The sequence below is a fragment of the Acomys minous genome, assembly GCF_964271855.1.
Source record: "Acomys minous genome assembly, chromosome: 12".
NCBI lineage: Eukaryota > Metazoa > Chordata > Mammalia > Rodentia > Muridae > Acomys > Acomys minous.
In genome coordinates, this window is record NC_140493.1 from 91032344 (window position 1) to 91059803 (window position 27460).

At 53.6% G+C, this 27460-nt stretch overlaps 2 protein-coding genes across 2 annotated transcripts in view; one reads left to right on the plus strand and one right to left on the minus strand.

The window, feature by feature from the left end:
- Window positions 1–10093, minus strand: part of MED24 (mediator complex subunit 24) — a 46619-nt gene extending 36526 nt beyond the window's left edge. Inside the window, exon 1 of the mRNA XM_084749351.1 lies at window positions 9863–10093. The gene's annotated coding sequence lies outside the window, so the exon portion shown is untranslated. The remainder of the gene's footprint in view (window positions 1–9862) is intronic.
- THRA (thyroid hormone receptor alpha) lies at window positions 456–27227 on the plus strand. Its single transcript, XM_084749372.1, has 9 exons — window positions 456–659; window positions 13268–13634; window positions 16172–16239; window positions 17320–17420; window positions 20839–20986; window positions 21539–21744; window positions 22890–23036; window positions 23676–23934; window positions 24523–27227. Exons 2-9 carry the CDS (start codon window positions 13582–13584, stop codon window positions 24771–24773), a joined length of 1233 nt encoding a protein of 410 aa, XP_084605498.1. The 5' UTR covers window positions 456–659; window positions 13268–13581; the 3' UTR covers window positions 24774–27227.
- The last annotated feature ends 233 nt before the right edge of the window (window positions 27228–27460 follow it).

Genomic DNA, 27460 nt, shown 5'->3' on the forward strand with positions numbered 1-27460 from the left:
TGGATTTTAAGCTCTAACCCTGGCAGCTGTAATTCGTTCAAGGTCACGCAGGAGTTGCTTGGAAAGAAGGAACCCGAAACAAACTACTGCTAGCGTTTGGTATCTGGACTTTCTCTTGGATTTATAAGGTGCAGAGAGCTTTTCGATACTTCTCCCCCTACCCCAAGGTGCAAACCATAAAACCCCCAATTCTCCCAGCGATTGAAGGCTATTTGATTTTAACATGCCGTCTTTCTCAAACTGTGTCATGGAGTATCGCTCCCCAACGGAGCCGCAGGGGGTGAGGTGGGCGAGTGTGAACCTGGTAGGGGCCAAGGCAGAGTCCAGGGGCTAGCTAGCCTGGCGGCGGGGGGCGAGGGGCGGGGGCCCGCGGCTGCGAGGCGGCCTGCAGGGAGCAGCCGCGAGCCGGCCGGGCGCGCGGAGCCGGAGCCCCAGCCGGAGCGGGGCGGGGGAGGGAGGAGCCAGAGCGGCCGCCGCCTCTGCCGGAGGAGCCGCGGGGCCGCCACACTCGCCCCCCGCCCCCCCGCGCTCACTCACACTCACACCCCGGCGCTGGAGGCGGGCGGCCCGGGCCCCACCGGCCCCCCATGGACGCCCCCGGCACGGGGCGCTGAGACCCCCGCGTCGTAGCTCTGCTTGGTCCAGCGCGCCAAGCCGAGGTAAGGAGGAGGGAGCGAAGGGGCATTAATATGCAAATGCACCGCGATTGATTATGCAAAGCCGCGGGTCTTTGGCCAGCTCCGAGGCGGGCTGGGGGCGGCCAGGGGGTTCCCGCAGCCGACCTCAGTCTTTCCGGGCGCTCGGGTGACCCTGTCACAGCCTGAGAGCTGGCCACTTAAGCCCTGAGGAAGGAAGGTGCTGTTAAGTGGTCGGTGGGCCCTGGGGTTCACTCGCAGAGATGGCGTCCGGGCCTCCCCTTCGAGGGCCCGCCCGGCCTCTGTCCGGCCGGTCTGCTGCGCATTCCCGGGCTGGGCCCCGCTGCCTGCCGAAGCTCCCCCGCCCGCCGCGTCGCGGTTTGTTTACGGTGTGCCAGAAGCCTGTCGTGTTCCCCCCACCCCCAAACGCCCCAGCTAAAGAGGCCGAATGGCCTTTGCAAAGCTGCTCTGCTACGGAGGGCAAATGTGGGTGCGGCAGGGTGGGGGTGCTTGCATGGGCTGGGGGAGAGAGAAGCCCCCCTTTTCTCCCCGCCTTCCCAGTTCAGCATGGCTTTCTGGTTGCAACACTCCTAATTGCAAAAACGCGGCGGGTGGGGTGGGTGGGGGAGTGTGTGCATGTAGTAGTGGGGGTGTACTTGATGGTCCCTAGATGATTAGAATTGCTGGCCTGTGGTTGGGGAAGAGGAGGAATGGACCCGTGTGTGTGTGTGTGTGTGTGTGTGTGTGTGTGTGTGTGTGTGTGTGTGTGTGGTGTGTTTGCGCGCGCGCGCCCGTGTGTGCATGCTCCCCGGTTCCCTCCCTTTGCAACGTGTCTCCGGTGCCCCTTCTCTGTCTAGGGCCCTCCCTTGTCCAATGTGAAAAGAAGGCCTAGGAAGATGTCAGAGGCAATGGAGAGAGCCACCCATTTTAGGGACTGGAGGGGGAAGCACACAGAAGGAAAGCCAGGGAGATGGGATCCTGCCCCTGAATGCTGGCTCTGGACCCAGGAGGGGGAGGGGATGAAGGGGGCCATTGTCCAAGATGAAGGGGGAGGCAAAGGTGACATGCAGACACAGATATGCCCACACAGACGCCATACGCACACCCAGGGACACCCAGACAGATTCAAGGACAGGAGCTGCTGGACACACCCACATGGGGACAAGGGAAGAGGCAGGCAGGCCGTGGCTGCATAGTGAAGCTCACAGGGGTGGGACACACCCACGGGAGACTAGATGCAGAGAGACGGCCTGTGCACATACCCACGCACAGGGCCACAGGGAGATGCTGTCACACACAAGGGCAAGGAGGAGTCGTCACCCACACAGAAAGTCACTATCCGAATGCATGCACATATGCATGCATGCATGCATGCACCCAGCAATTGCACCCAGCAGCACAATTACAAAAGACCCCGTCATTCACAAGCACATGAGTTCTCACATGTGCCCAGTCATGCAGTTATCCTTGCTTTCCATGTCAGTCACTGTCACTCAAACAAACAAAAAAACAAACAAACAAACAAAAAACCACAGCTGCACATCAGTACATGGGCGCACACAACTTAGCAACAAGTATTTTCCTGGATTCATTTGTGGAGCTGAGGTTCTGTAGACAATAAAACCTCTGCTACCACCGAGAAAAATCAAATTCATCCGAATAAAAAGACTTTTTCTGCATAATGGCGCAAAGCATGCACTCCTGATAATGTAGTATCCTGACTGTGACTTGTCATTCCACCCAGTTACTAAGTGGCAAGCTCCTTGAGACATGGCAGAAGAACCCTGGATCCCACCCAGAGCCTAGCACAGTGTGTGCTCTGTAAACACTTGTTAATTGATTGACTGTGGGAACTCCCGAGCACAGGTGCTCCCCTTTACACCTGGCCTCACAGATGCAGGGGCCATGCACAGGGCTCCGTCTGCAGTTTCCCAGGTCCCCAGCTGCCAGTATCCAGAGGACCCTGCAGATAGACACATTGTAGCTGGGGCAGGGACTTACTTAAATGCACACAATCATAGGCTCTTCCCTCTGGCTTGCTTTCTATCTTTCAGGCTCAGCCACTGTGTAGCAATGGGCTCTAGCCTGCCCCCCCCCCCTTCTTTGGAGGGACAGAGAAACAAGAGCAAAGTGGGTGCAAGGGGGTTCCAGAGGGCCGAGTCATGGGCCCACAGCAGCGTCCAGTGACTTCTAGCAGCTGGGTTTGTCCTGGTTGCTGGGGGAGGGGTGTCTGGGAAAGAGTTGGGAGTGGCTTTCTGGCTCACTCTCATCCCTAGTCTCTAAACTAGTGGGGACCTGGCTGCCCCTGCTAGGGGTTATTTGGCTGGGCCATTCCTGGGGACCCTTAGTTGTCCCCAGCTGAGTGCCTGCCTCCCACTGTGAGTCCTCCGCCCCTTTTCTCACCTCTGGCCCTCCTGTCCAAACTTGGAAGCTTTCCTTAGGAGGCCATAAGCTGGCGAGTGTCTGAGTGAGTGAGGTGTATTTTTGACTTGGAATTTCTCTTCTAACTCTGTCTCTCTTTCTGTTGCTGTCTTGGGGTGTCTACTCTCTCCTTGTTTCTCTGTCAGTCTCTCTCTCTCTCTCTCTCTCTCTCTCTCTCTCTCTCTCTCTCTCTCTCTCCCTGTGCTTGTCTCTATTTCTGCCACAGCCTCTTTTCTCAGAGCTGGCAGCAACATTCTTCATACTTTTCCAGTTGTTAATACTCAGATTCGGTCCCTCTGGCCCGCCCAGCTTTCCTCTGGGGTCAGTAGGAGGCTGGAGGGGAGGGGAGGGGGGGCGGTTGCTTAGCTGGCTGTTCAGGACATCCTGCACTTCCTTAACACTGCAGCTGTGGCTGGCCAGCAAGTTTTGGGGGCTGGGAATGGGGAAAGGAAGGGGAGTAGGCTACTTACTCCCCATGTTGACCCCCTCAAGCTGGCCGGCCCAGTGGGAGCAGTTTGGGTTCAGCTGTAGCTCTTAATGGAGCCAGTGAAGAGGGCTCCTCCCCTGCCTGCCCCAGGCGGGAAAACAGTGCCCCCCACCTTGTGCAGTGGCAGGACCCAGCTGAGTCTGAATTAGAACTCATGACGATGGCCCTTTCTTCATACCCCTGGCAGCCGAGACCCACCTCAAAGATGTCCCCCACAGCTATGTCTTCCTTGCCTACCCTCATCCTTGGTTCTGAGGGTACAGCTGATTAGACTAGGCCGATTTGGGGGTGGGGGAGGGGCTGTAGGCCACACATGAGCACTACAGAAAGGGCGGCTTCTTTCAGGGAGGGAATTTGAACTGGGGCGACTGGTGCAGGAGAGCCGAAAACCTGGGGGAGGGGGCGACTGGCATGCCTGGCTATGCTCCCTCCAGCCCTGGCCGGTTTGGATGAGAAAGGACTGGTGATGATTTTTGTCATGCAGCGCTCATAGACTTCGATAGAAAGATACCCTGAGGTTTGGCATAGGGGATTCACAGCCAGACGAGAAAGAACAAGGTGCTGTCAGTCCAGCAGGTCTTATGTTGTCAGGGTTAAAAGCAGGATTTTTGTTGTTTGCTTTGGAGTTCAGCTGCCTGGGTTTGAACCCTAAATGCCTCTGCTGGTTGTGTAACCTTGAGAAGACCTTACTGTTCTTCTTGCCTTCTCTATAAGCTAGAGATGATAATATCTACCTCACTTAGCTTTTGACATATATATATAGTAAGTGCTTGGGAGGCTGAGGCAGGAGGATCAAGGCCAATCTCAATCTACATAGAGAGGTGAGGTCAGCCTGAGCTCTGTGAGGTATTGTCTCAAACAGATAGGCACATATATAATATTTTCAAAGTGCCCAGGTCCAGGGGCTGGAGAGATAGCTCAGTGGTTAAGAGCACTGTCTGCCCCTTCCAAAGGACCTGGGTTCAATTCCCAGCACTCACAACTGTCTGTAAGTCCAGTTTGAAGGGATCTGACACTCTGATACCGGTGCACATAAAATTAAATAAATTTATTTTTAAAAGGTGTCCAGTTCCCAGCCAGGTATAGTGAGTGGCCCAGAACTGTAATCCTCGGGAGGCAGAGGCAGGTAGATCTCTGTGAGTTCAAGGCCAGCCTGGTTGACAAAGAGAGTCCAGGACAGCCAGAGCTGTTACACAGAGAAACCCTTTTGGGGTTGGGGGTGGGGTGGGGGGGAAAAAGACTGTAATCCTAGCACTGGTTGGAAAGGCTGGGGAAGAGAGAACAGGAGTTGGATTTTTTTTGTTTGATTGGTTTGGTTTGGTTTTTTTTTCCCCCCAAGACAGGTTTTTCCACATTGTAGACCAGGCTGGCCACGAACTCATATTGATCCACCTGCCTCGGCCTCCTGAGTACTGGGATTAAATGCGTGGGCCAGCACACCCAGCTTGAGACCAGGAGTTCTAAGCCCGCCTTGTATACATAGCGAGACTGTTTCAACCTCTTCTCCCACAATGCACCTAGTTAATGCCCAGTGACCCTAGAAGTGTGCTAGAGATGTAAGGCTCCCGAATATTACAGGAGTGGGGATGGAAGTGCATGGGGAACAATGAGTGTCCAGCCCCCTCACCGTTTGTATCACTTCTCCTGCTCACACGTTTTGTTTTCTCTAACAAGAACTCAGCCCACAGCAGGCTTCTCTGCTCTGTCCCCTCTGCCCCCTCACCTTTTAGCTTAAAAGGACTCCTTAGCATCTCATCCTGGGACACACCTCCATAGCTAAAGGCACGTGTGTGAGTGCGTGGCTGTCACCCCATCTCTCTTGGGACAGATCTCTGTGTGGGCAATGACACACAGAGAAAGCACATGCGTGAAGAAAAGCAGCATCCTCTCCATAAGCCTAGCAATTCAGGGAGGAGGGCAACCCCCTGCCCTTCCTCCTCCTTGGTGGTCCCATCACCCCAGCTGCCTACCAGGACCTAGTCCCTGGCTCACGGATGCCAGATTCTCCTATACACGGTGTCCACTATATAAGGTGGTAGCCGAGAGGAAACTGACCAGCACCCAGCCCCTGGAGAGCCTGGGTCTGTCTTGGTGTCCCTTAGTTGGCTGTGGGACTAAGGATCAGGAGCCTCTTTCCCACAAGCCCCGTGTATTCAGCCCCTGCTCTTGAAGGTGAAGTAAGGACATTGAACGGCAGTGTCTGTTAGTGGATTGACTTGGAGCCCTTGGTGTGCGAGACAAACCCAATTCCAGTTCTCAGAGCTGCAGAGGCGCTTAGGGGAACTTTGGAGCCTCTTGAGAGGAGGCAGGTGTGATGTGTGGAAGGAATACTGGCTGGCTGGGAGTCGGGGGCTGGGTTTTTGCCATCCACCAGTTGTATAACTTGGGGCCTGGCTTTATCATTATGTATTATCCACTTAGGGTAAGGGACAAGAACCCAACATTGGGCGTAGGGCTATAGCTTGCACGCAGAACACTTGCCTGGCATGCATGAGGGCCTAAGTTCGATTCCTAGCACTGCAGAAAGGAAAGGCAAAGAAGACAAGGTGTTCAAAGCTGTATTGCTGCTGCCTGGCGTGCTAAGCTGTTCCTGTGGATCGCTCTTCCCACCCCACCCCCCCCACCCCCGAGTCCCCCATCCCCCCCAGGCTGAGGATGCACGTGCTACCAGGAACTGTCTCTCATTGAGAAGTCTGTGGCTCTCATGCAATGGGACACGTGTCATGCATGTCCTTTTGCCTGACAGGCAAGAGTTGGGGTACCAATAGGGACCTCCTTCCTGTTTGTTCAGAGAGGTCAGAAGTTCACAGGTAGACAGGGAGACAAAATAGATATTATTGTACCCGGAAATACTGGAGGTGGGCATTCAACCTGAAGAGCAGGGAGTTAGGGCTTAGCAGTGAGGCACAGCCACACCCACTCCGTGGTGGCCAAGCAGCCGCCCACCTGCTCTTCTTCCTCCCCCTCCCCTTTCGTTTTCTCTTTTTCCAGCATGGCGGGGAGGAGGGGGGCAAGCTTTGACGACTACCAGCATTTTTCATACACACCAGTGAGTGGGCGTGTGGTGCGCGCATCCATGTGAGAGTGTTTTGTGCATGTGTGGGCTGGGTAGGGCTCTGAATATCTCCTGGAACGGGTACTGGAGCCCTGCAGTTCTGCGCATGCGGGGTGAATGTGTGAGTCTGCACGTGTCCATGTGTGTGCCTGAGACTCAGCGGCATTTGCTGTTTTCTGTTCTCTCTCTCTCTCTCTGTGTGTGTGTGTGTCTCCCTCTCTCTCTGTTACACACACACACACACACACACACACACACACACACACACACACGCGCGCGCGCACCCGGACACAATCTCTCTCCTTCCTTCCTTTTCTATTCTAACCCCCCCCCTTCCCCTCTGTGTCTCCTCCCCGGCTCTCTCTCCCTCTCTCTGCCAGCTCTAACTGGGTGGGGGCTAGCTCTTGCCTCCCTGGGGTGCCTAGCGGAACATCCTGTCTTTCTGTCCCTCTACACCGTTCTTTCCCTTCCGAGGTGATGCTCCCCGTGGCTGGCAGGCCATTCCTTCTGCCTTAGAAGTGGGGAATCCAGAAGGAGTACCCCCAAACCGTGTGCCCACGATGCCATCTGCTGCAAGTGCCTTGGCCCCATGACATTCATGCCTCCAGCATTCAGCTGCCCCAGCTCCCAGCTCCAATTACCCCACCGCCTGGGGGTGGGGAGAATACACTATGCCCAGTTTGGTGTTTGTGTGTGTGTGTGTGTGTGTGTGTGTGTGTGTGTGTGTGTGTGTGTGTGTTGCGGGGGGGCAGTGAGGGGGTGCTCCCAATTCTGCTTTCTTGGAGTCTTGGATCTCCTTCTGCATCTTCTGAGGGCAATTGGGGAAGGTGGGGGCGGGGGAGGGGGGTCTGAAATTCTGTGGAGGATGGTTGTACAAGCCATCTGTCACTTTTAAGTGTGGAGGCTGGGCATGACCAGGGAGGTGACCCCTAGCCCTAGCACCCTTTATATTGTATGGAATTAGCCTGAGGGGGAAGGGAGAGAGAAAAAGCAGGTGGGTAAGGCTGTGGGGGAGTGGGCTGAGAGCGCAGGCTTTGATGTTAATACTGGGCATCTGGCCCAAGACAGGGCTACTGTTTATGTCTTTCTGTCTTTGACCTGCAGGGGGGAATTTCCTGTTATATTCTTTGTGGTGGTGGTGGTGGGGGAACGACAAAGGAGGATCCTTTGTTTAAGCAACCAGCCTCCCCATAATGCACAGCACCCACCTAATCTCCTATTCCCTAGTTGTTTTGTTGCTCTTGTTTGTGTGTGTGCATGCACGTGCGTGTGTGCGTGCATGTGCGCGAGCGTGCATGTGTGTGTGCTGGTTTTTTTTTTGAGACACGGTTTCTCTGTGTAGATCTGGCTGCCCTGGACTCACTCTGTAGACCAGGCTGGCCTGGAACTCACATCAATCATCGCCTTCCTCTGCCTCCCCAAGTGCTGGGATTAAAGGCGTGCGCCACCATGCCCCGGTGTGTGCACCTAGTTTTAAGGCCTATTTAGCTAGGAAATCTGACTTCTGGGTCATTGCTCCCAAGTTCCAGAATTCCAAGCAAGATCCTACCCAGAGGTGCTGCCTCTCTGGGTCCCCACCCCAACTCCTATCAAGCCGCGCCTAAGTCTGTGTGTAGTCCTCTGCCACATCACACCTGCCAAATAGTCCCTGCCTTCCCGCCTTCACAATTTCCTGGCACTGGGATAGCAGAGAATTGGGTGGGGCGATCCTGCCCAATCCATACCTGAGAATAGAGCAGGGTAGGGGATCTGTGAAGGAGGGAGAGACCCAGCCCTGGGGGTGGGGGCATCTGTCCCAAAACATAGGGAAATGTGTTGCTGCCACAGGTCCTCAATGACCATGGATGCCCCCAAGCCGCTGTTAGGCTGGTGGCTACTTGTGGGAACCCACGTTGGCACCGGGCACGTCTGCACATAGATACCTGTTTGCCTGTGCATGCCCGTGTGTGTGTTGGAGCTACAGTGGCTGCCCTGGCCTCTCCGCATTACCCTTAATGATGCCATAGTATGGAATCAGGACATCTTCTGTACAGGATGATTGGGAGTGTGTGTGTGTGTGTGTGTGTGTGTGTGTGTGTGTGTGTGTGTGTGTGTTGGGGGGGGTTCTTCCCCTCCCCATCCTAGTAGCAAGCAGAGGGGAAGGGGAGAAGGGAGGTGTGAACCTACCCACAGCACTATTAATAGCCCACATGCCAGGCCACCAAGAACCAGCTGTCACCGTGGAAACCATTTCTACTCCCCCCTCCCCCAGCCTCCATGGGTGGGACTTAGGCAGGGGAGAAGCACACCCCCCCACACCCATCTTTCTTTGTTATTTTCCTTTCTCCCTTTGTCTCTCTCTTTCATCCGCCTCTCCTCCCTTTATCTGTCCTTCCCATCCTCCTTCTCACTGCTCCCTTCTTCCTTTTCCCCCTGCTTCCTTGACACCCCTAGCTCTACCGCATCCCTGCCTCATCTCTTTGTTCTCCCCTCTATATTTTTGTTTTCCTCCTTTCCCATCATTCCCATTATCTGTCTCTTCCTCCTTTTTCTGTCCTCTTGACAGCTCTCTACTTCATCTGTCTGTCTCATCTTCTCTGTCTCTCTCTCTCTGTCTCTCTCTGTCTCTCTCTCTCTCTCTCTGTGTGTGTGTTTGTGTGTGTGTGTGTGTGTGTGTGTGTGTGTGACAAGAATGGCTAGGATTTCTTTGAAGCCTTAAGGGCAAAGTCCAGGGGCCCCAGAAGCATAAAGTCAAAGCCCAGCACAGATACTCCAAAGTATGCCTTCTACTTGCTACTGGATGGCCAGGGGCAGAGGCCCTACTGGTAGCCTCCCCGAGCCCTTTGGGGGTATCCCAGGGATCCACAGAACCGTGGAGCAGGGCAGGCGGCAGTGGGAACCTGGCATGGTGCCCAAGGATGCCGCATTGGCTTCTTGGCCCTGTCCCCCCCCCCCCACACCCTCCTCCCCCCATTGCAGAATCACTTAAGCTTAATGAAATGCTTCCCCCCTTACGGGCCATGCTGCCACCCAACAGCTCTTATCTGACAAAGAAGGAGTGGGTGGCTAGGCCAATAAATAGGTGGGTCCTGCTGCCCTGCTGGCCAACTGTATGCCTGGACCCCATAGCTCCACCCCCTCGGCCTCTTTGAGTCTGAGCCTCCCTCCCTACCCCCCCCCCCCCCCCCGCAAAAGGTATGCTAGAAAGGAGCTGGAGAATATTAAACTGGGCTCCAGGAGGAGGGGAGAGTGGGCACCCTTGACATAACACCCTTTCCCACTAACCTTTTCCTGCCTGTAGCTAACATGGACTCCGTGCCTTCCTGTGTTCTGGGCCTCTGCCTGGGCTCTCTGTAGCCTCAGAGGCACATATCCGTCCTTGGAGAGGTTTTCGGGTGTCCCCAGTGGTTCCAGATTCTTGCTAGGTGCCAGGCAAAAACGCCCCAACAAGTAACGATAGCACCTTGACCTTCTTCCACTACCAGGAGTTAACCATAACCTGGGCTGCCCCACCTGGCACCAGGATACATTCAGCTCAGCATAGAGGTGGGGCAGACAAGGACCCTGCCCCTCCTGCTGTGGGCACGTGCAATCCCTTGGCAGTGCCCAGACACATTTGGAGTTAAAGCTGAGCCAGGGAGGAGAGAGGGGAAATAAACAGGGTGGCTTACATTGGCACTGCCCCAGGTCTGCCTTGTAGCAACTGGTAGTGGTGGGTTGCTGGGGATGGGGAGGGGTGGGGGGGAACAGGGGGGGGAAGGGGGAGGGCACCTCTAGAGCTATGGCCTGAGGCAGGAGCTTCCCATGCCACTGGCTCCTGCTGGGGTTTCCTGCCAGGCCCTGCCCACAGCTGCTAATGCCCATTCCTACACACCCTGGCCTTCTTTGCCTGCCCCCAAGGCCTGTTCCCCAGGGCTGCCCCTCTCTCTCTGCTTGCCCACTCCTGGGTCTGCCTCCTCCCTTCCCTGGGGGCGCTTGGGCCTCCGGCTGGCGAGTGGATTTTTCCAGCGTCTGTAAACAAGTGATGGCAGTATGCCAGGCGGGCAGGAGACAGGCGGGGGCAGCACCGCAGCCAGGGTGTGCCAAGCACTGAGGCACGGGGGTGGGGGGGGTGGCGGGGGGAGGGGGAGCGAGGGAGACTCCCAGATCCAGTGAAAGAGAGAGAGAGAGAGAGAGAGAGAGAGAGAGAGAGAGAGAGAGAGAGAGAGAAAGAGACATTCAGACAGACAGACAGACTAAATGAAGCCTTACTGGACACAGGGCAACTGGAAACAGAATAACCCTTATAGTCCAACCCCCATAATGCCCCTTGCTGTAGCCCCTCTGTTCTAGCTATGAGTAGGCCCCAGTGCCCAGCCCTGGGCATCCCCACCCACTTCTCCTCCCCCCCACCTCCACCCCTTAGGGCTGGCTATGCCATTATAAATTTATAACAGGAATTTCTCCACAAGCCAAGAAAAACTTGACCTACTTTCTTGACGGCTCCCTGGGCTAAGTCTCCCCACTCACTCCCCCACCCCAGACTCCTGTCCAGCCCCCATTGCCCAGTTGTAGCCTGGGGGGGGAGTGTCAGAGAGAGAGAGAGTGGGCCCCTTTTCTGTGCTCCTCCTATTCTCCCCACCCAGGGGCTTGCCTGAGTGCAGAGGCCCCGTCCTGCCCGCCCTGCCCCTGCCCAATGCCCTGCTTTATCTCTGCCCCCTCCTCTTGCCCTAACTCCTTATCAGCTCATGGGGGTGGGGCCGGGGGGCCCAAGGCAAGGTCTCTGGTGCAGCAACCACGTGATGGAGGTGTATGTGGGGAGCTGTCCCTTTGTCCCCCTCCCATATGCCTGCACCTGCTTCTGTGCATGCAGATAGGACAACAGAGGCCTGTAGCCAGGGGACTCCATGGGCAGCTCAGAGGAACTGGAGGTGGGGACCTGGTCTAGCACTACCCTAGTATGGCTCGGTTTAGAGCCAGGCTGTGAAGTTGTAATCCCTGAGACACCTGCGTGATGACCTTGAGGGAATCACCCAGTTTTCTGAGACAGGACTTCCCCTTCTGGAAAATTCTTCTTTTTCTTTTTCTTTTTCTTCTTCTTATTCTCCTTCCCCTTCCTCCTCCTCTTCCTCTTCCTCCTCCTCTTCCTCTTCCTCCTCCTCCTTGTTGTCGTCTTCTTCTTCTTCCTCTTCCTCTCCTTCTTCCTCTTCTTCTGTTATGCTATATTGTTTTTTGAGATAGAGTGTCACTCTATAGCCCAAGCTTGCCTCGGATTTGTGGCAATCCTCCTGTCTTGGCCTCCTAAGTACTGGAACTATAGGGATACTTTATCAAGCCTGGTTAATCTGGGGTAAAAAAAAATGTTTTTTAAAGACAGGGTCTTAGTTGGGTGTGTTGGCGCACGCCTTTAATCCCATCACTCAGGAGGCAAAGGCAGGCTGGTGGGTCGCTGTGAGTTCGAGGCCAGCCTGGTCTACAAAGAGTCCAGGACAGCCAAGGCTACACAGAGAAACCCTGTCTAAAAAAAAAAAAAACCAAAGAAAGAAAGAAAGAAAGAAAGAAAGAAAGAAAGGGTATCTAGCTCAGACTGGTCTTAAACTTACTATGTGGCTGAAAATAACCTTGATCTTCGAATCCTCCTGCTCCTAGCTCCCTAGTGCTGGGATGGCACGCACGCCTGCCTCTCCCATCTGCAAAGTTCTCATGCCCGCTTCAGAAGGCACTTATCTGTTCAGTCAACACCAGCAGATGTTACTTCCTTTCCCTTTTCCCACCTTGACAAATGGCAGCCAGTCAGCTAAATCAGCCAGTTCTCATCCTTAAACTGGACAGGAGGATTGGGGACTTGGTGTCAGGAGATTTAAAAACCCTTAAAGGAGAGGCTGGAGAGATGGCTCAGAGGTTAAGAGCACTGGTTGCTCTTCCAGAGGTCCCGAGTTCAAGTCCCAGCAACCACATGGTGGCTCACAACCATTTTATAATATGATCTGAAGCCCTCTTCTGGCCTGCAGGTGTACATTCAGACAGACCATTGTATACATAAAATAAGTAAATCTTAAAAAGAGATAGAGATATTGAGAGAGAGAGAGAGAGAGAGAGAGAGAGAGAGAGAGAGAGAGAGAGAGACTAACATGCACTAGGAATATAAGCTAGAAGTAAAGCTCTGGCCTGGCATGTACAAGGCCTTGGGTTCACCCCCAAAAGACACTAGTGTAAACACTCACGATGCCTCTATGCAGTCCCTGCCCTACCCTGCCTTTGTGGGGACCCCTATACCTGTCTTGCTTCTGATCCCCTCCTGCCCTATAACACCGATAAACCCTAAGAACCCCTCACTAAAGGGTGGTAACAGTAGCTAATATTTAATAGGCGCTCATAAAGGGCCAGGCACTTGCTTGAACGTGAGTACTGAGACTTGTTCCCTGCTGTACGGAAGACATCATTGTCTCTCTCCATCCCTCCCCGTGTCTGGGGCCTGCGTCGTTGCAGCTCTCCAGCTGCCCCTGTGATATGAGGGTTATTCTGGTCCTGTTCCTATACCTACCCTCGATCCCCGCTGCCATTTTCCTACAGCCCTTCCCCCCTGCTCTGCTCCCCACCCCCCCACCCCACCCCCTGCCAAAGCTCCTAAATATTTCCACAGAATCCTGCTCACTGACTGACCCACCTCTATGGCAACCTCTTACCCCTACTTCTCTCTTATCTCCACAGGTGTCTCCACTCAAGACAAGACTCCGAAGGCATCCCAGCCCCTAGCCCCGTACCACTCACCAACCCAGCTTGCCCCTAGCTGTCCCACCTGCCACTCCCTGGCCCCTCCCACCACCCGCCCTCACCCCCTTTGGGGTACAAGGGCATGGTATGAAAGGCTGAGTATTGAGGCACGTGTGCCATGGGTGCTGTGCCCTAGGGCCTGGGTGGCGGGGGGTGGGTGGGTGGCCTGTGGGCGTGTCGGGGGGGTGGGGCAGTGCGCCCACCCCAGTCTCTTGGCGTGCTGGAGGGCATCCTGGATGGAATTGAAGTGAATGGAACAGAAGCCAAGCAAGGTGGAGTGTGGGTCAGACCCAGAGGAGAACAGGTAATGAATGGGTCTGACAGCCTGGTAAAACCTACTCATATAGCCCCAGGCGTGGGTCGCTAGCTCTCTGGGGAAAAGAGAGCTGGTCTCTGTTTTGAGACACCCCTGGAGACGGTCGTGAGGGCATGCTTACGGGTGTCAGGGAGTTTAGGCACTTGGTTTGAGGGACACTTATTTTGAAGGAGGGCCTTAGAGGGAACAGAAGCATTTCAGGCCAGCAGACACTCTTGCCTTTTCCTCCGTATTGCTAGGCAGTCTCAAATGCACCCCCCACCCCATTGTCCCCGCTCCGTTGTTGCCCTTGCTTGAGCGTGTGTGATCCCAATGGCCTTGCCATTTTCTGCTTCTTCCTCCCAGTCCATTCACCATCTAACCACAAACAAACTGTGTTGTCCACAAGCCACGGTGCATATAACATAACATTTCCGGGTACAGGCACCAATAACTATTGGTCACAGCCCACACTTATTTTTGGAATCTATTGGAAACCCCACACACTCTTCCTCGTTCATGGTCAAAGGCGGGTGCTGCCATGGAGCCCCTCCCAGGAAGTGGAAGTGCAGCGTGTCAACTATGAAGGTTTTGCTTACACATGGATGAGGTGTCACCTTGTACGCACAACTGGGTGGGAGCTGGGGGCCTTACCCCTCATCTGCATCTGGCCCACATCAATTTAGGGGGGTCCCTGCCTTCCCTCTCCACTCCAGGTGGCACGGAGCTCTGTACCATTTGGTATGGTGTTCTAAGAGTGGGGTACATCCTGTGCCTAGAGAACTGTCGGGGTGGGGTGCTCTGGGGAGCAGTGTAGCTAGCTGTTGTCTAGGAGATCAGATCCTGAGCCAGGCAAAACCCTTGTGTCCAAGGCCAGTTCTTTGGAGGGGCAGAAACAGTAGATGGAATTTGCAGTTGAGTAGGTGGGGTAACTGGGTAAGAAAGCCCTCTTCTCCCAAAGCCTTCATCTCATGCTTAGACTTATGAGACACTGTCACCATGTAACTGTCACTTGGAGTTCCTGTATGCCCTAGCCCAGGCTTTTGGGAGAGCCTGCTCTTAGGTCTTGTAAAAGAAAGAAAAAAAAAAAGACAGAGTTGAGTTTCCTAGTCCCTTACAGTTGAGGCACCTCTTCTCCTAGCCCTAGCCCTCCCCTCCCCCATGGCTATGTGCCACCTTGTGGCTATGTGTGGAACTGCGCCCAAAGGCTCTGAGTCTGGTGATAGCTGAAGAGCTGCCTGCTCAGCTACAACCTGACTCGAGTGGTCTGAGTTTGCTTGCGCGAACACAGCCGCCCAGAAGTCAGGGAGGCAAGCATGACTTTCCGGCCTTGTAGGAATGAGACAGGGGTAATCCCCAGGGTGTGTGCAGCATAAGGCTGTCTGTGACGGTGACCCTGGCCAAGGTCACTGTGTCAGTGTGTTGGGAGCCACAGCAGGCTCTCCTAGGAGGAGGGGCCCTGCAAACATGCCACACACAGGGTGGGTGTGGAAGGTTATACAATCCTTGCATGCGTAGAGGCTTATGTAACCTGTGCGTCCTGAAGTTATGTAACACATATGTGGAAAACCTGGCAACATATATGTGCAGTGGCTGAGAGTCGCTAATAATACCTTGCATGGAGCAGCTCAGGGTCCTTTTCCTGGCTGATTCCGGTGCATGGTGTCACAAGGCACGGATGGCACCTCAGTTTTCTGGTCTGTTAATGGAGGATGTGAACGGGACGGTCCTAATGTTCGCAGTCAGCATGGATTAGTTAGCATGTGTGCGTGACCTAAAAATTAAACAACGTGTTCACGCAGGAGAAAAGGACGGTACTGTTAAGTGCCTGTCCGGAGGGGTTCTATAACACACGGGCACCTCCTAGAAGTCATATAGTACTTTTGAGAATGCCCTGAAAGTTGCATGATATTATAGATCCTAAAGCTCATTACCATACTTGGGTTTATACTGAAGTCTGCATAGTTATTCACATGCGTGGGTGTCATATTGCGCATATATATATATATATATGTGTGTATATATATATATATATATATATATATATATTCTCTAAAGGTTACATAGCTTTAAGAATATTCCAAGGAGCATTTCAGCATATTTCACATATATTAAAGGCCTAACAATGTGATTGTCCTATATATTGTGGGTGGAATGTGGATGTGTGGATGTGTGCCTTGGAGCAGTGCCTGCATGTGAAGGGGTGTGTGTGTGTGTGTGTGTAGAACACTGTTTGTATGTGAGGTGTCTATGTGTGTACTTTGGGGGGGGTCTCATAGCGATGCTTGCCTGTGTGAATGTCTTGGGACCCCCCCCAAAGATGGTTTTGTCCTCATCTAAGCCCCTTACCTCCCATTCAGCTACTAGATAGCTAGATCTTTCTACACTTCTTCAGCTGAGGTAGGGGTGGGAGGTGGAATAAGAACATAAAATGGGGGGCAGCCAGGCCTGGGGGGGGGTTGGGTGGGTGGGTTGTGGAAGCCTCTTAGCTGAGAAGGGACTTCCCAGAGACTACTCTGTGATTCTGCCTACTTTGCCCCATGCAGTGCCAGGTCACCAGATGGAAAGCGAAAAAGAAAGAACGGCCAATGTTCCCTGAAAACCAGCATGTCAGGTGAGCCTGGCTACATGTACCCCTCTCTTTCTACGCTCGCCCCTGCGGAGCACGCATGGCCTCCTCCAAGGCTAGCTCTGGACCTCCTACGTCTCTGGAGGGAACAGCCTACAGAACATGGGTTGGATTTGTATGAGGGTGAGAATGGCGATTCAAAACATATCCTGGCCTCTGAGGAGGAGGAGTTAGGTCAGGAAGGGGCCTTTTCCACCCTCCCGTCCTCTCACTGGAGGTCCACCAGCTCAGGGTATCTGTTCTAAGATAGGTTGTTTCTTCTCCCAACCCTCTGTACTATTCTGTCACTTAGATGTAACATTAAAACCCAGTAATAAAGCCAGGCATGGTGGCGCACACCTTTAATCCCAGCACTCGGGAAGGCAGAGGCAGGCAGATCGCTGTGAGTTCAAGGCTAGCCTGGTCTACAGAGCGAGTCCAGGACAGCCAGGGCTCTGTGACACAAAGAAACCCTGACTGGAGAAACTAAACCAAAAATTAAAAATAAATAAATAAAATAATAAAAGCCTCAGCCAGGCCGAATACAATGGCATCTACCTGCAGTTATAGCTGTTTGGGATAATGACGTAGGAGGATCACTTGAATCCAGGGGTTCAAGGCCTGTCTAGGCAACATAGTAAGTAACACCCAGGCTCAAAATTAAAATACATGGGCCAGGCGTAGTGGTGTATACCTTTAATCGCAGCACTTGGAAGCCACAGGCAGGCAGATCTCTGTGAGTTTGAGGCCAACCTGGTCTACAAAGTGAGTCCAGGACAGCCAGGGCTGTTACACAGAGAAACCCTGTCTCAGAAAACCAGGAAAGAAAAAGGAAAAAAAAAAAAAAAGTACTTGGAAGGCAGGAGAGGCCCCGAGTGGACAGTCAAAAGAACGAAGATTCAGTATAACTGAATCCCGCCACAATATCTCCAGGATTTTTCCTTCCTACTTTGAGATAAAGAAGCCTTCCGCGCTCCTGGGCTAGGAGATGAGAGAGAATTGCCAAGTTGGGTGGGTTACCCTATAGGAGCTCCTCCACCGGGCTCCGCACCATGCCCACTGCCTCCACCCTTTCCCCCTTCCCAGGGTATATCCCTAGTTACCTGGACAAAGACGAGCAGTGTGTCGTGTGTGGGGACAAGGCAACCGGTTATCACTACCGCTGTATCACTTGTGAGGGCTGCAAGGTATGGACAAGCCATCTCCTGTCCCTTTCCCACTGCCCGAACCCCTTTGGGTCTCCGCACCTGGCATAACAGTCGATCTCTATAACCGTGTAAGCTGAAGTGTACCTGTTAATATCATTTTTTCTTCTTCTTCTTCACGCCTCCATCCATTCATTTGTTCATTCATAACCCTTGCTGTGACACTCATGTGCCATTTGTCTAACGTCTGTGAACCTCAGTTTCTTCATTGATAAAAGGCGGGTAATTACGCTACCTTTATTATAGAGTTAATAAGCAAATTAAATGAGATAATGCATCTGGCACGGCTGTAAATAATTGCAGAGGGGTGGGAAAAAAAGGGTATGGCGGAGGTAAGAATTAGGACTGTGATACGGTCTTTAAAATAGTGCCAAGCACATAAGAACACTTAGGGCCCAGACGTCCGTCCTTACGGTGTGTTAGGAAGGAAGGGGTGCAAAGCCAACTGTGGGAGACTGAGCCGCAAAGGTCACGAGTTCAAGGCCACCTTGGGATGTATATTTGGTTCTGGGCCAGCCTCAGCTACCTAGGAAGACCCTGCCTCAAGAGAAAAGAGTGTCCAGAATTGTAGCACACACCTTTCATCCCAGCACCCTGGAGGCACGGGCATGCTGATGTCTGGGAGCTGAAGCCAACCCAGTCTCCACAGTGAACCCCACAGCAGCCAGGGCTACAGAGTGAGATCCTGTCCCAAAACACACACACACACACACACACACACACACACACACACACACACACACACAAAGAGTTGGGAGAAACGGTATTCTCCAAATGCTTGCAGTCTACCAAAGAAGCAGTCTGCAAACAGGAATCAGTGTCTTTCAGACATGCATCATGGAGGTTCGGGGAGTCGGCCCGGGGCGGGGGGGCGGGGGGATCAAAAGCTGCCCAAGTGTGAGGATGTGAGCTCAGACCTCAGCTTCTGTAACCTAAAACTGTGAGGCAGAGACAGGAAGATCCCTGGGGCCTCCTGGCTAGCCAGCCTAGCTGGTCAGCAAGCGCCATAGTGAGAGCCCGTGTCAGAAACAAAAGGAGATCAAAAAGACGGAGAGTGACTGAAGAGGGGAACACTAGATGCTAGCCTCTGGCCACGCCGTGCACATGTGCACACACTCGTGTGCATACACACATGTACACCTATGATTCCTGGGCCACCTGCCGTACTACACACACTCAGTGCATATTCCCAAGCTGTGCACATGCCACCTGCTTAGTCCAAACCTTGGTGTGGCGGAGTCCAGGAATCTGCTTTTAACAGGAGTCCCGGGAGCTCCCAGTGTACCTGAAAAAAGGAGACCCTGTGCTAAAGGGTCCTGATGGGGACATAGTGGAGTAGATGACCAAAGGTTCTTTCTAGCGGAGGGTCAAAGGCTACAGATTTGGAAAAGCCTAGTAGATTCCACCTGTATGACTTTTCCGGGGCCACAGCCTCCTGAAAATACAGGTCTTTCCAGAAAGAGATCATTTAAAAGTAAGTGAAACCAGACATGGTGGTGCACGCCTGTAGTCCCATATTCAGACGATGAAAACAGAAGAGTCAGAAGTTCAAAGCCATCCCTAAGCCAAACAGTGAGTCTAAAGTTAACCTGGACTACACAAGACCCTCTCTCAAGTCCAGTGGTTGGTGGCACACACTTTTAATCCCAGCAACTTGGGAGGCAGGGGGTGGCAGATCTCTGAGTTCGAGGCCAGCCTAGTCTATAGAGTGAGTTCTAGGACAGCCAGGGCTACACAGAGAAACCCTGTCTCAGAAACCAAAGACCCAAACAAAACAAAACAGAAAACTACCCTCTCTCAAACTAGCACGCAAAGGCCTGCACACACAATGCTGAAGCTTGAAGTTTCTCTTTGTATCAGCCAAGCCAAATCGAGTTGAGATTGCAAATTTCAGAACAGTGTCCCTGGAAATAATGGTAGCCACATAGCCAGGAGCAAGGATCCTCACCTTCAAGGACATCTGGGTCTCAGGGGGACGTCCCCCAAAGACAGAGGTGCTCTTCCCCACTTCGAGAGTCAGCAGGTAGCCCTGATCGTGGCTGTCATCCTCAGTCTTCAGGTTTTCCCTTTAAAACAAAGACCAAAGCAACAAATTGGGGGGAGGGGAGGTTGTGGGTTTTTAAATTTATTTTTATTTAATGTGCATTGATGTTTTGCCTACATGTATATCTGTGTGAGGGTGTCAAATCTTGGAATTACAGACGGTTATGAACTACCATGTGGGTTGCTGGGAATTGAACCCGGGTCCTCTGGAAGAGCAGTCAGTGCTCTTCACCACTGAGCCACATCTCCAGCCCCGTTTTTTTTTTTTTTAAATAAGCTGTTAATGTGCCCACTCAGTGCATTCTCTTGAATATTGCTCTTCCTATTTTATAAATCCCATCTGCACAGATGATGGGCAAAATATTGCAGATAAGAATGCTTCTGGGGTCAGCATTCCTCTTAGTGCCATTAAGCAAGAGAGCCACGAGAATAGTTGGACTTTCTAGGGCTGGCAGTGTAGCTGTATTGGTTGACTGCTTGCTTAGCATGCGTAAATCCTGGGTCCCATCCCTAGCCCCGCACAAACCAGCTGTGGTAGCACATGTCTGTGATCCTGTCACTCCAGAGGTCAGAAGGTCAAGGTCATACTTGGCTACATAGTGAGTTTGGGAACCAGCCTAGGCTACATGAGACTATGTCTTGAAAATATATAATACTTTCTTGTTTTGTTTTTTTTTCAAGACAGGATTTCTCTGTGTAGTTTTAGCTGTCTTAGAACTTGCTCTGTAGACCAGGCTGGCCTCCAACGCACAGAGATCTGCCTGCCTCTGCCTCCCAAGTGCTGGGATTAAAGGCTTGTGCCACCACCACCTCCTGGCATAAAAAATAATTTTTTTTTTAAGATTTATTTTATTATGTATACAGTGCTCTGCCTTCATGTACACCTGCACACCAGAAGAGGGCACCAGATCTCATTATAGATGGTTGCTGGGAATTGAACTCAAGACCTTTGGAAGAGCAGCCAAGTGCTCTTAACCTCCGAGCCATCTCTCCAGCCCCCATAATAAAATTTTTTTTAAAAAATTATTTAAAGTAGATTTCTCAGGCCTCATAGCACCCCACACCAGCCCAGGCCCAATGCTGCCTACTGCACTCACTGCTCTTGCTTCTGCCACCACAGACATCTCCCGTCCCTCCGCAGCCTGAGGGTAAGGGAGTCTTATTTCTCAGGTCTTTGGGCCTGGCAGGGTCCAGCAACCCTGGCCTACAAGTGACATGAGGATGCCAGGTGACACTAGCTTCCCTTGTCCCACCCCTACTCGGTGAACTGTGTGGTTGGGTCAGGAAAGAGAAGTCATAATGATGGAACCCCCACTCCATATGCCTGCCTGCCCGCCCCCCCCTCCCCCAACTCTAGGGCTTCTTTCGCCGCACAATCCAGAAGAATCTCCATCCCACCTATTCCTGCAAATATGACAGCTGCTGTGTCATCGACAAGATCACCCGGAATCAGTGCCAGCTGTGCCGCTTCAAGAAGTGCATCGCCGTGGGCATGGCCATGGACTGTAAGAGACGCCCGTGGGTCGCCGGAGTTCGGCAGCTGTGGTGGGGGGGGGGGTAGGGGGCGGAGCGCAGTCTCTTCCCGCGGTACCTTCAGGGCAGGGTGAAAGCCAATTCCGGCTGACTCTAAAGTCTTGATCCCAAACCCCAAAGAAGCAATGTGGAGCTTTCTTGCCGTTTTGAGGACCTCAGGGAGGGCGTCGTTGAGTCAAAACTCCTGCATACCCAACCTGGCAGAGTTCCTCTTCCCCAGGGAAGGCACCTCTAAACAAGGAGGGGCTCTTTCCTCAACTGTGGGTTGGGTAGCAGGGTCAGCTAGCAACTCCCCACATCGTACGTAGCTCTAAGTAGAACATAGTGTCACTTAAGCCCAGCCTAGTTGGGGTTTACTTGGTCCCCAATAATTAAATGTGGTTCGTATTGTGGCACCTTATTGCTGACCGCTTTGGGAAGCCACTTGACCTTTGTACTAGAATCAGACCTTTCTGAGCAGTGGGGGGGGGGGGTGGCAGGTGGGGGGTGCCTTGCCATGCAAAGTGTCTTTTGTCTGTCAACAGTGGTTCTAGACGATTCAAAGCGGGTGGCCAAACGCAAGCTGATTGAGCAGAACCGGGAGCGGAGGCGAAAGGAAGAGATGATCCGATCCCTGCAGCAGCGACCAGAGCCCACTCCGGAAGAGTGGGACCTGATCCACGTTGCCACGGAGGCCCATCGCAGCACCAATGCCCAGGGCAGCCATTGGAAGCAGAGGCGAAAATTCCTGGTATGAAAGCGTTGCCTGCCTCTCCCGGAAGCCCCTTTGGTTTTAGCCCAACCCAAAGCTGGGAAGCTGGCTCCCCCTGTACCTGTTGGCAGTTCTGATGTGGTTGGTATACGTGCCTTTGCTTTCTGAGGCCTGCCTGGCCCATCCAATGGGGGTGCTGCTCCAGGAGGCCCAGACCCTTCTCTGAATTCCAGGGCTGGGCTAACCCACAAGGGATTGAGGACATAGTCACCTAACAGTAGTTTGAGATAGCTGCAGGGGCTCCAGGCGTGGTGTTGAACCCTCACAAAACTGACTGCCAACCCGGCGAGGTGCCTCAACGCCCGGAACCCCAGCACTTGGGGAGGCAGAGACAGGCAGATCTCTGTGAGTTCGAGGCCAGCCTGGTCTACAGAGAGAGTTCAGGACAACCAGGGCTACACGGAGAAACCCTGCCTCAAACAAACAAACAAAAAACAAAAAACAAAACCTCAAAACTGACTGCTGAGTGGATGGATGGTCCATTTGGAAGGAAATGGACCAAAGGGGCCTAGCTCCCTGCTAGAGGATGCTGGGGAATGGGGAATGCACTAGGAGAAAGTTCCCCAAGCAGATGTGTTTGCGAAGGACTACTGTGTGGCTCTGGCCACTCTGCTTAGCTGTGCTAGGTCTCTGTCTTCCACACAGATTTATGCTAAGGATTAAGAGGAGCTCTGTGGAACAGGTAGACAGCCTACAGACAGCCTGGAGCCATGTGTTCAGTCATCGTGGCTGCGTTTTCATTACAATTTAGCAACAACTGTTCTCACCACTATCACCACTGGCACAAATGAAACGCTCACTCTGGTCTCTCCCATTCCCCAAAGTTGAAGCCTTGAGGGTGAGGCCGCAGCTGTACTGCACTGTCATGTTTGGGACTGGTCTTCCCCCCACTCCCACCCCCCAAGCTGACTTGGAGCTCCCCCTGGTGGGCAGGGAGTCTCAGTGAGTGGTTGGAAGGGGTCTGCAACCCCAGCTGACCTCTCTCTCTCTCTCTCTCTCTCTCTCTCTCTCTCTCTCTCTCTCTCTCTCTCCTTCTCTCTCTCCTTTCCTCCCTCCCTCCTTCTCTCTCTCTCTCCCTTCCTCTCTCCCTCCTTCTCTCTCTCTCTCTCTCTCTCTCTCTCTAGCCGGATGACATTGGCCAGTCACCCATTGTCTCCATGCCGGACGGAGACAAGGTAGACCTAGAGGCCTTCAGCGAGTTTACCAAGATCATCACCCCGGCCATCACCCGTGTGGTGGACTTTGCCAAAAAACTGCCCATGTTCTCCGAGGTGAGTGGCAGATGGAAGAAGAGAGTTGCTAGACATAACCTAGGGCCACTCCCCAGGTCACTCAGACTCACTGGGTGTTCCTCTGATGTTCTCTGGACAGGGAGTAATTCTTTTTTTTTTTTTTTTTTTTTTTTTTTTTTGCTTTTTGAGACAGGGTTTCCCTGTGTAACCTTGGCTGTCCTGGACTCACTTTGTAGACCAGGCTGGCCTCGAACTCACAGCGATCCGCCTGCCTCTGCCTCCCGAGTGCTGGGATTAAAGGCGTGTGTCACCACCGCCAGGCAAGGGAATAATTCTTGTAGAAAAATAGATATTTAACATATGAATGCACACACACACACACATACACACACACACACACACACACACATACACACACATGCACGCACGCACGCTACCTCCAGGCACATGACTCATCTCTTCATTCTGCATAGCGCTAACTGGGAACAGGCTGCTGTACTAGCTGTGGGACCTTGGCTAAGTTACCTAGGTGCCCTGTACTTCAGCTTTCGAAGGGAAGAATGAATGACAGGACCTCACTCTTAGATGTATCTGCGAGGTTTAAGTGCAGTAGCGCCCAGGTGACTGCGGGGCTTGGGGAGGATGTACTGAGCGGTCTGTGGTCCTGCCGTTCTACAGCTGCCTTGCGAAGACCAGATCATCCTACTGAAAGGGTGCTGCATGGAGATCATGTCCCTGCGGGCAGCTGTCCGCTATGACCCCGAGAGCGATACCCTGACACTGAGTGGGGAGATGGCGGTTAAGCGGGAGCAGCTCAAGAATGGCGGCCTGGGTGTAGTCTCTGACGCCATCTTTGAACTGGGCAAGTCACTCTCTGCCTTTAACCTGGATGACACGGAAGTGGCTCTGCTGCAGGCTGTGCTGCTAATGTCAACAGGTAGGTACCTTGCCATGGCTGAAAATGTTCTAGAAGCTCTCTGGGAGCTTTACAGTTGAATCTTGACCTTAGGATTCTTGCTTGCCTCCTTCCTTAATCTTGTGTAGATACTGTCTCATTCCTTCACTCCGGAGCTCCTTCTCTAACCCAGATCATCTTCTGCCCCCCTAGACCATGCCCTAATATATATATATATATATATATATATATATATATATATATATATATATATATATAATATATATATGACCACCAATCTTTTCGCAGCCCGTTCCTCCTCTGTCCCCAGCTTCCCTGTCCTCTCACTGCCAATCTCTCCATTTCTCTACCCTCCTTAAGGGTTGCTTCATATCCCCGGGCGCTCAGTTCCTCCCTGAGCCCCAGTCACCTCCTCCTACTAAATGGCTGCTACTTCCCATGTCTCCCCCTCACCCCCCACGGTCTTCCCCTGATCTCTCTCAGCCTCTCTGCCTCAGTGTCCCTTTCATGTCCTCCTGCGTTTGTTGTTGTTTTGGTTTCTTCCTCCTTGGGTTTTTCCTCACACCCTCAGCGCCCACGCCTCACGCCTCCTCTCCCGACCCCCTGCAGACCGCTCCGGCCTGCTCTGCGTGGACAAGATCGAGAAGAGTCAGGAGGCGTACCTGCTGGCGTTTGAGCACTACGTCAACCACCGCAAACACAACATTCCGCACTTCTGGCCCAAGCTGCTGATGAAGGTGACTGACCTCCGCATGATCGGGGCCTGCCACGCCAGCCGCTTCCTCCACATGAAAGTCGAGTGCCCCACCGAACTCTTTCCCCCGCTCTTCCTCGAGGTCTTTGAGGATCAGGAAGTCTAAAAGCCTCAGGCGGGCCAGAGGGGTGTGCGGAGCTGGTGGGGGAGGAGCCTGGAGAGAAAGGACAGAGCTGGGGGCTGAGGGAGAAAACCCCCCCCACCTCTTCTCTCTCTTCCTCCCATCCTTGGATAGATGCAGGCTCCCATACCACCCCTGCACTGCCCAGTCCCCTCAGAACCTCCAGCCCTCTTGGACAGGGCAACCAATGAACTTGCTATGAAAGACAGTGTGGGAGGCTGGGACCCTAAGTCCTAGAGTTTCTGGGAACCCACCCCTCCCCCGCCCCCAACCTCTAAGAAAGTAGGGGAAGGGAGGGAGAACTAAGAGGGACAAAGCCATCTTGACTGTAGGGTCAGGAGGAACGAGGAATAGAGGCAGATGCCCTTACTCACCCCCTATACACACAGGAGAGCCCTGCCATGTTTCTTGGCCTAGATCTCCCTTACAGGCCACAGGTCTCTACTTCCCCAAATACCTGGGTCCTGGGTGCAAAGGACAGCTTGGCTTGGCTTGGCTCCTCCCCTGGAGGCTAAATATGGTAGTCATCCTAACTGCACTTTGGAAACCAAGCAAGGGGAATATATAAATGAAGAAAAACCAGACAGAGAAAAAAAAAAAGACAAAAAAGAGAGCGTTAGAGAGAGAGAGAGAGAGAGAGAGAGAAATGATATTAAGTTATTAGTAGCTGAGGCTGGCCCAAGGGGAAGGATCCTAACCCCCCCCCCCTTTTCCTACCCCCCCATGCACTTTGAGAGCTGCCCTTCCGACCCCCAGAGAGAACCACCCCAGCAGACCTACAAGGGTAGAACTGCTGATCTGAGCTGTGAGGTGACACAACAGGGTCCTGGCACCGCCCCCCCTTGCCTTGCCCCACCCTTGTGCCCCTTTGGCACTGCACCCGAGTACTTCCTCTGCTCTCTGCCACTCGTGCCCGCTGAGTCCCATCTACCTCTCACGCTGGATGCCAGCTGGCCCCTCACCAGCCTGCCCTGTTGCCCACACAGCTCCCCTTCAAGTGCCCAGCCCCAGGGGCCCTCCTGTCCCCCCTTTCTTCCTCTACCTTGGCACCCACACAGGAAAATCTGTGGCCCAGGCTCCTTCCCTCCTCAGATCCTGCAGTATTAGCTACAATCCAGATGCTGCTGCGTAGGGAGTGGGGTGGAACATGTGTGTCTCCCGGAAGCTCCACCCCTGTGGGACCCTTGTTTCCTGTCTCTTTCCAGGCTCCCTTCGCCCTCCTTACTGAGTCCCACTTGATGAACTAGCCCAGACTTAGGTCAGGTTGGCGTGCAGTGGGAATGTTTCTATCTGTGGCACTTCAGTTGGGGCCCAGGGGAGGAGGCAGTTGGCACACTCCTCCTGTTTTCGTTGAAGCTCTTTAGGCCAGCCACCCCTCTGCCCCTGGGAACTCTTTTTTTCCCCCCCTCTTCTTTTCTAATTCAGGGACTTTGGCCTGAGCCACCTCCCACCCTGTGGTGAGGAGTGCTCTGTTGGTCTGCACTTGGGTGAGCTGCCCTCCTTCTCCTCCTCCCTTTGGCTACAGCCCACTCCTCTGCAGAGAGAAGGAGGGAGGGAGGGAGGGAGGGAGGAGGTGGCCCTCCCATGGGTGGGAGGGAAAGGGAGGAGAGGGAGAAACAGAGCAGACCAGCGGCCCTGGAGTCAGGGCTGCATGTCGGCAGGGATGGATGGGTGGACACAGATGCCCCCCCGGAAGCCATGGGGAATGGGGCAGGGGGCGGGGGAGGGGTGCCAGGGCTTCCTGCGCTTTGCACTATTGGGGCAAAAATGTCTTAAGCAGTGGGGAACCTGCCACCTCACTCTGACCCCCAGCCTGCCACAGCCCCTACACACACACACACACACACACACACACACACACACACGAGGAAGGCAATGCTTTGCTGTCCCCAGGGCAGTGTCCTCTGCCACTGTTCAGGTGTTCCAACTGGGCAGAGGGCTTGGAGGAGCATCTCCTGTCACCTGTGCATGTGCCTGCCCTACCCCTTGGGGCCCCTGGGCCACCTGTGCTATCTTTGTCTCTATCCTCTTTCTCTCTCCTGGGGTACTGATTTCTGTACCCCTCCAGTCCCATGGATAAACCCTCTCATACTTTCCTCCCATACCTGGGGGTGGGGGGGGCCCAGTGGAGTTCCTGACCTGCCTGCTGTCTCCCATCTTTTCCTGGCTCCACTCCAGCCCCCTCCCTCCCGTTCCCATTCTCAGCCGTTTTGGGCATGGCCTCTTACAGGCACTTGGGAATTTCCCTCCTCCCTTCCCCAATCATATGAGCTGTGAGGCCCCTTCCCCCCTCAGCCTTTCCCCTTGCCCTCAGTGATGTGGAGTGTATGTGTGTGATCCTATGTGTGAATGTATGAGTGAGTACACGTTGTGGGGAGGAGCCAGAGAGACTCAGGAGTGCCACGCACCTGCTCTAGAGAGGCAGCTGTCCCAGTCCCTGCTGCGGAAGTGGGGGACAGGGCCCTCTCCTGGGGGCCATTGGTGCTAATGGGGGGATGGTCTTGGCATGGGTGCTTAGCATGCCTTCCCCCAGTGTTGGCCCGGGGCACTAGGGCAGGCCGGGTGGGGCAGCAGGTGCAGTATTGGTGGGCAGATGGGTTGCTGGGAGAAGGTTGGGGGGGGGGGCCAGGCCAGGACAAGGGGGTGCCAGAGCCATGACCACTACCCTGCCC

Excerpts from the sequence above, each read along its gene's own strand:
- THRA (XM_084749372.1), top strand. The coding sequence starts at position 13,582 with ATGGAACAGAAGCCAAGCAAGGTGGAGTGTGGGTCAGACCCAGAGGAG. Across the intron at positions 16,240-17,319 it reads CCTGAAAACCAGCATGTCAG|GGTATATCCCTAGTTACCTG; the intron begins GTGAGCCTGGCT and ends CCCCCTTCCCAG. Across the intron at positions 23,037-23,675 it reads AACTGCCCATGTTCTCCGAG|CTGCCTTGCGAAGACCAGAT; the intron begins GTGAGTGGCAGA and ends GCCGTTCTACAG.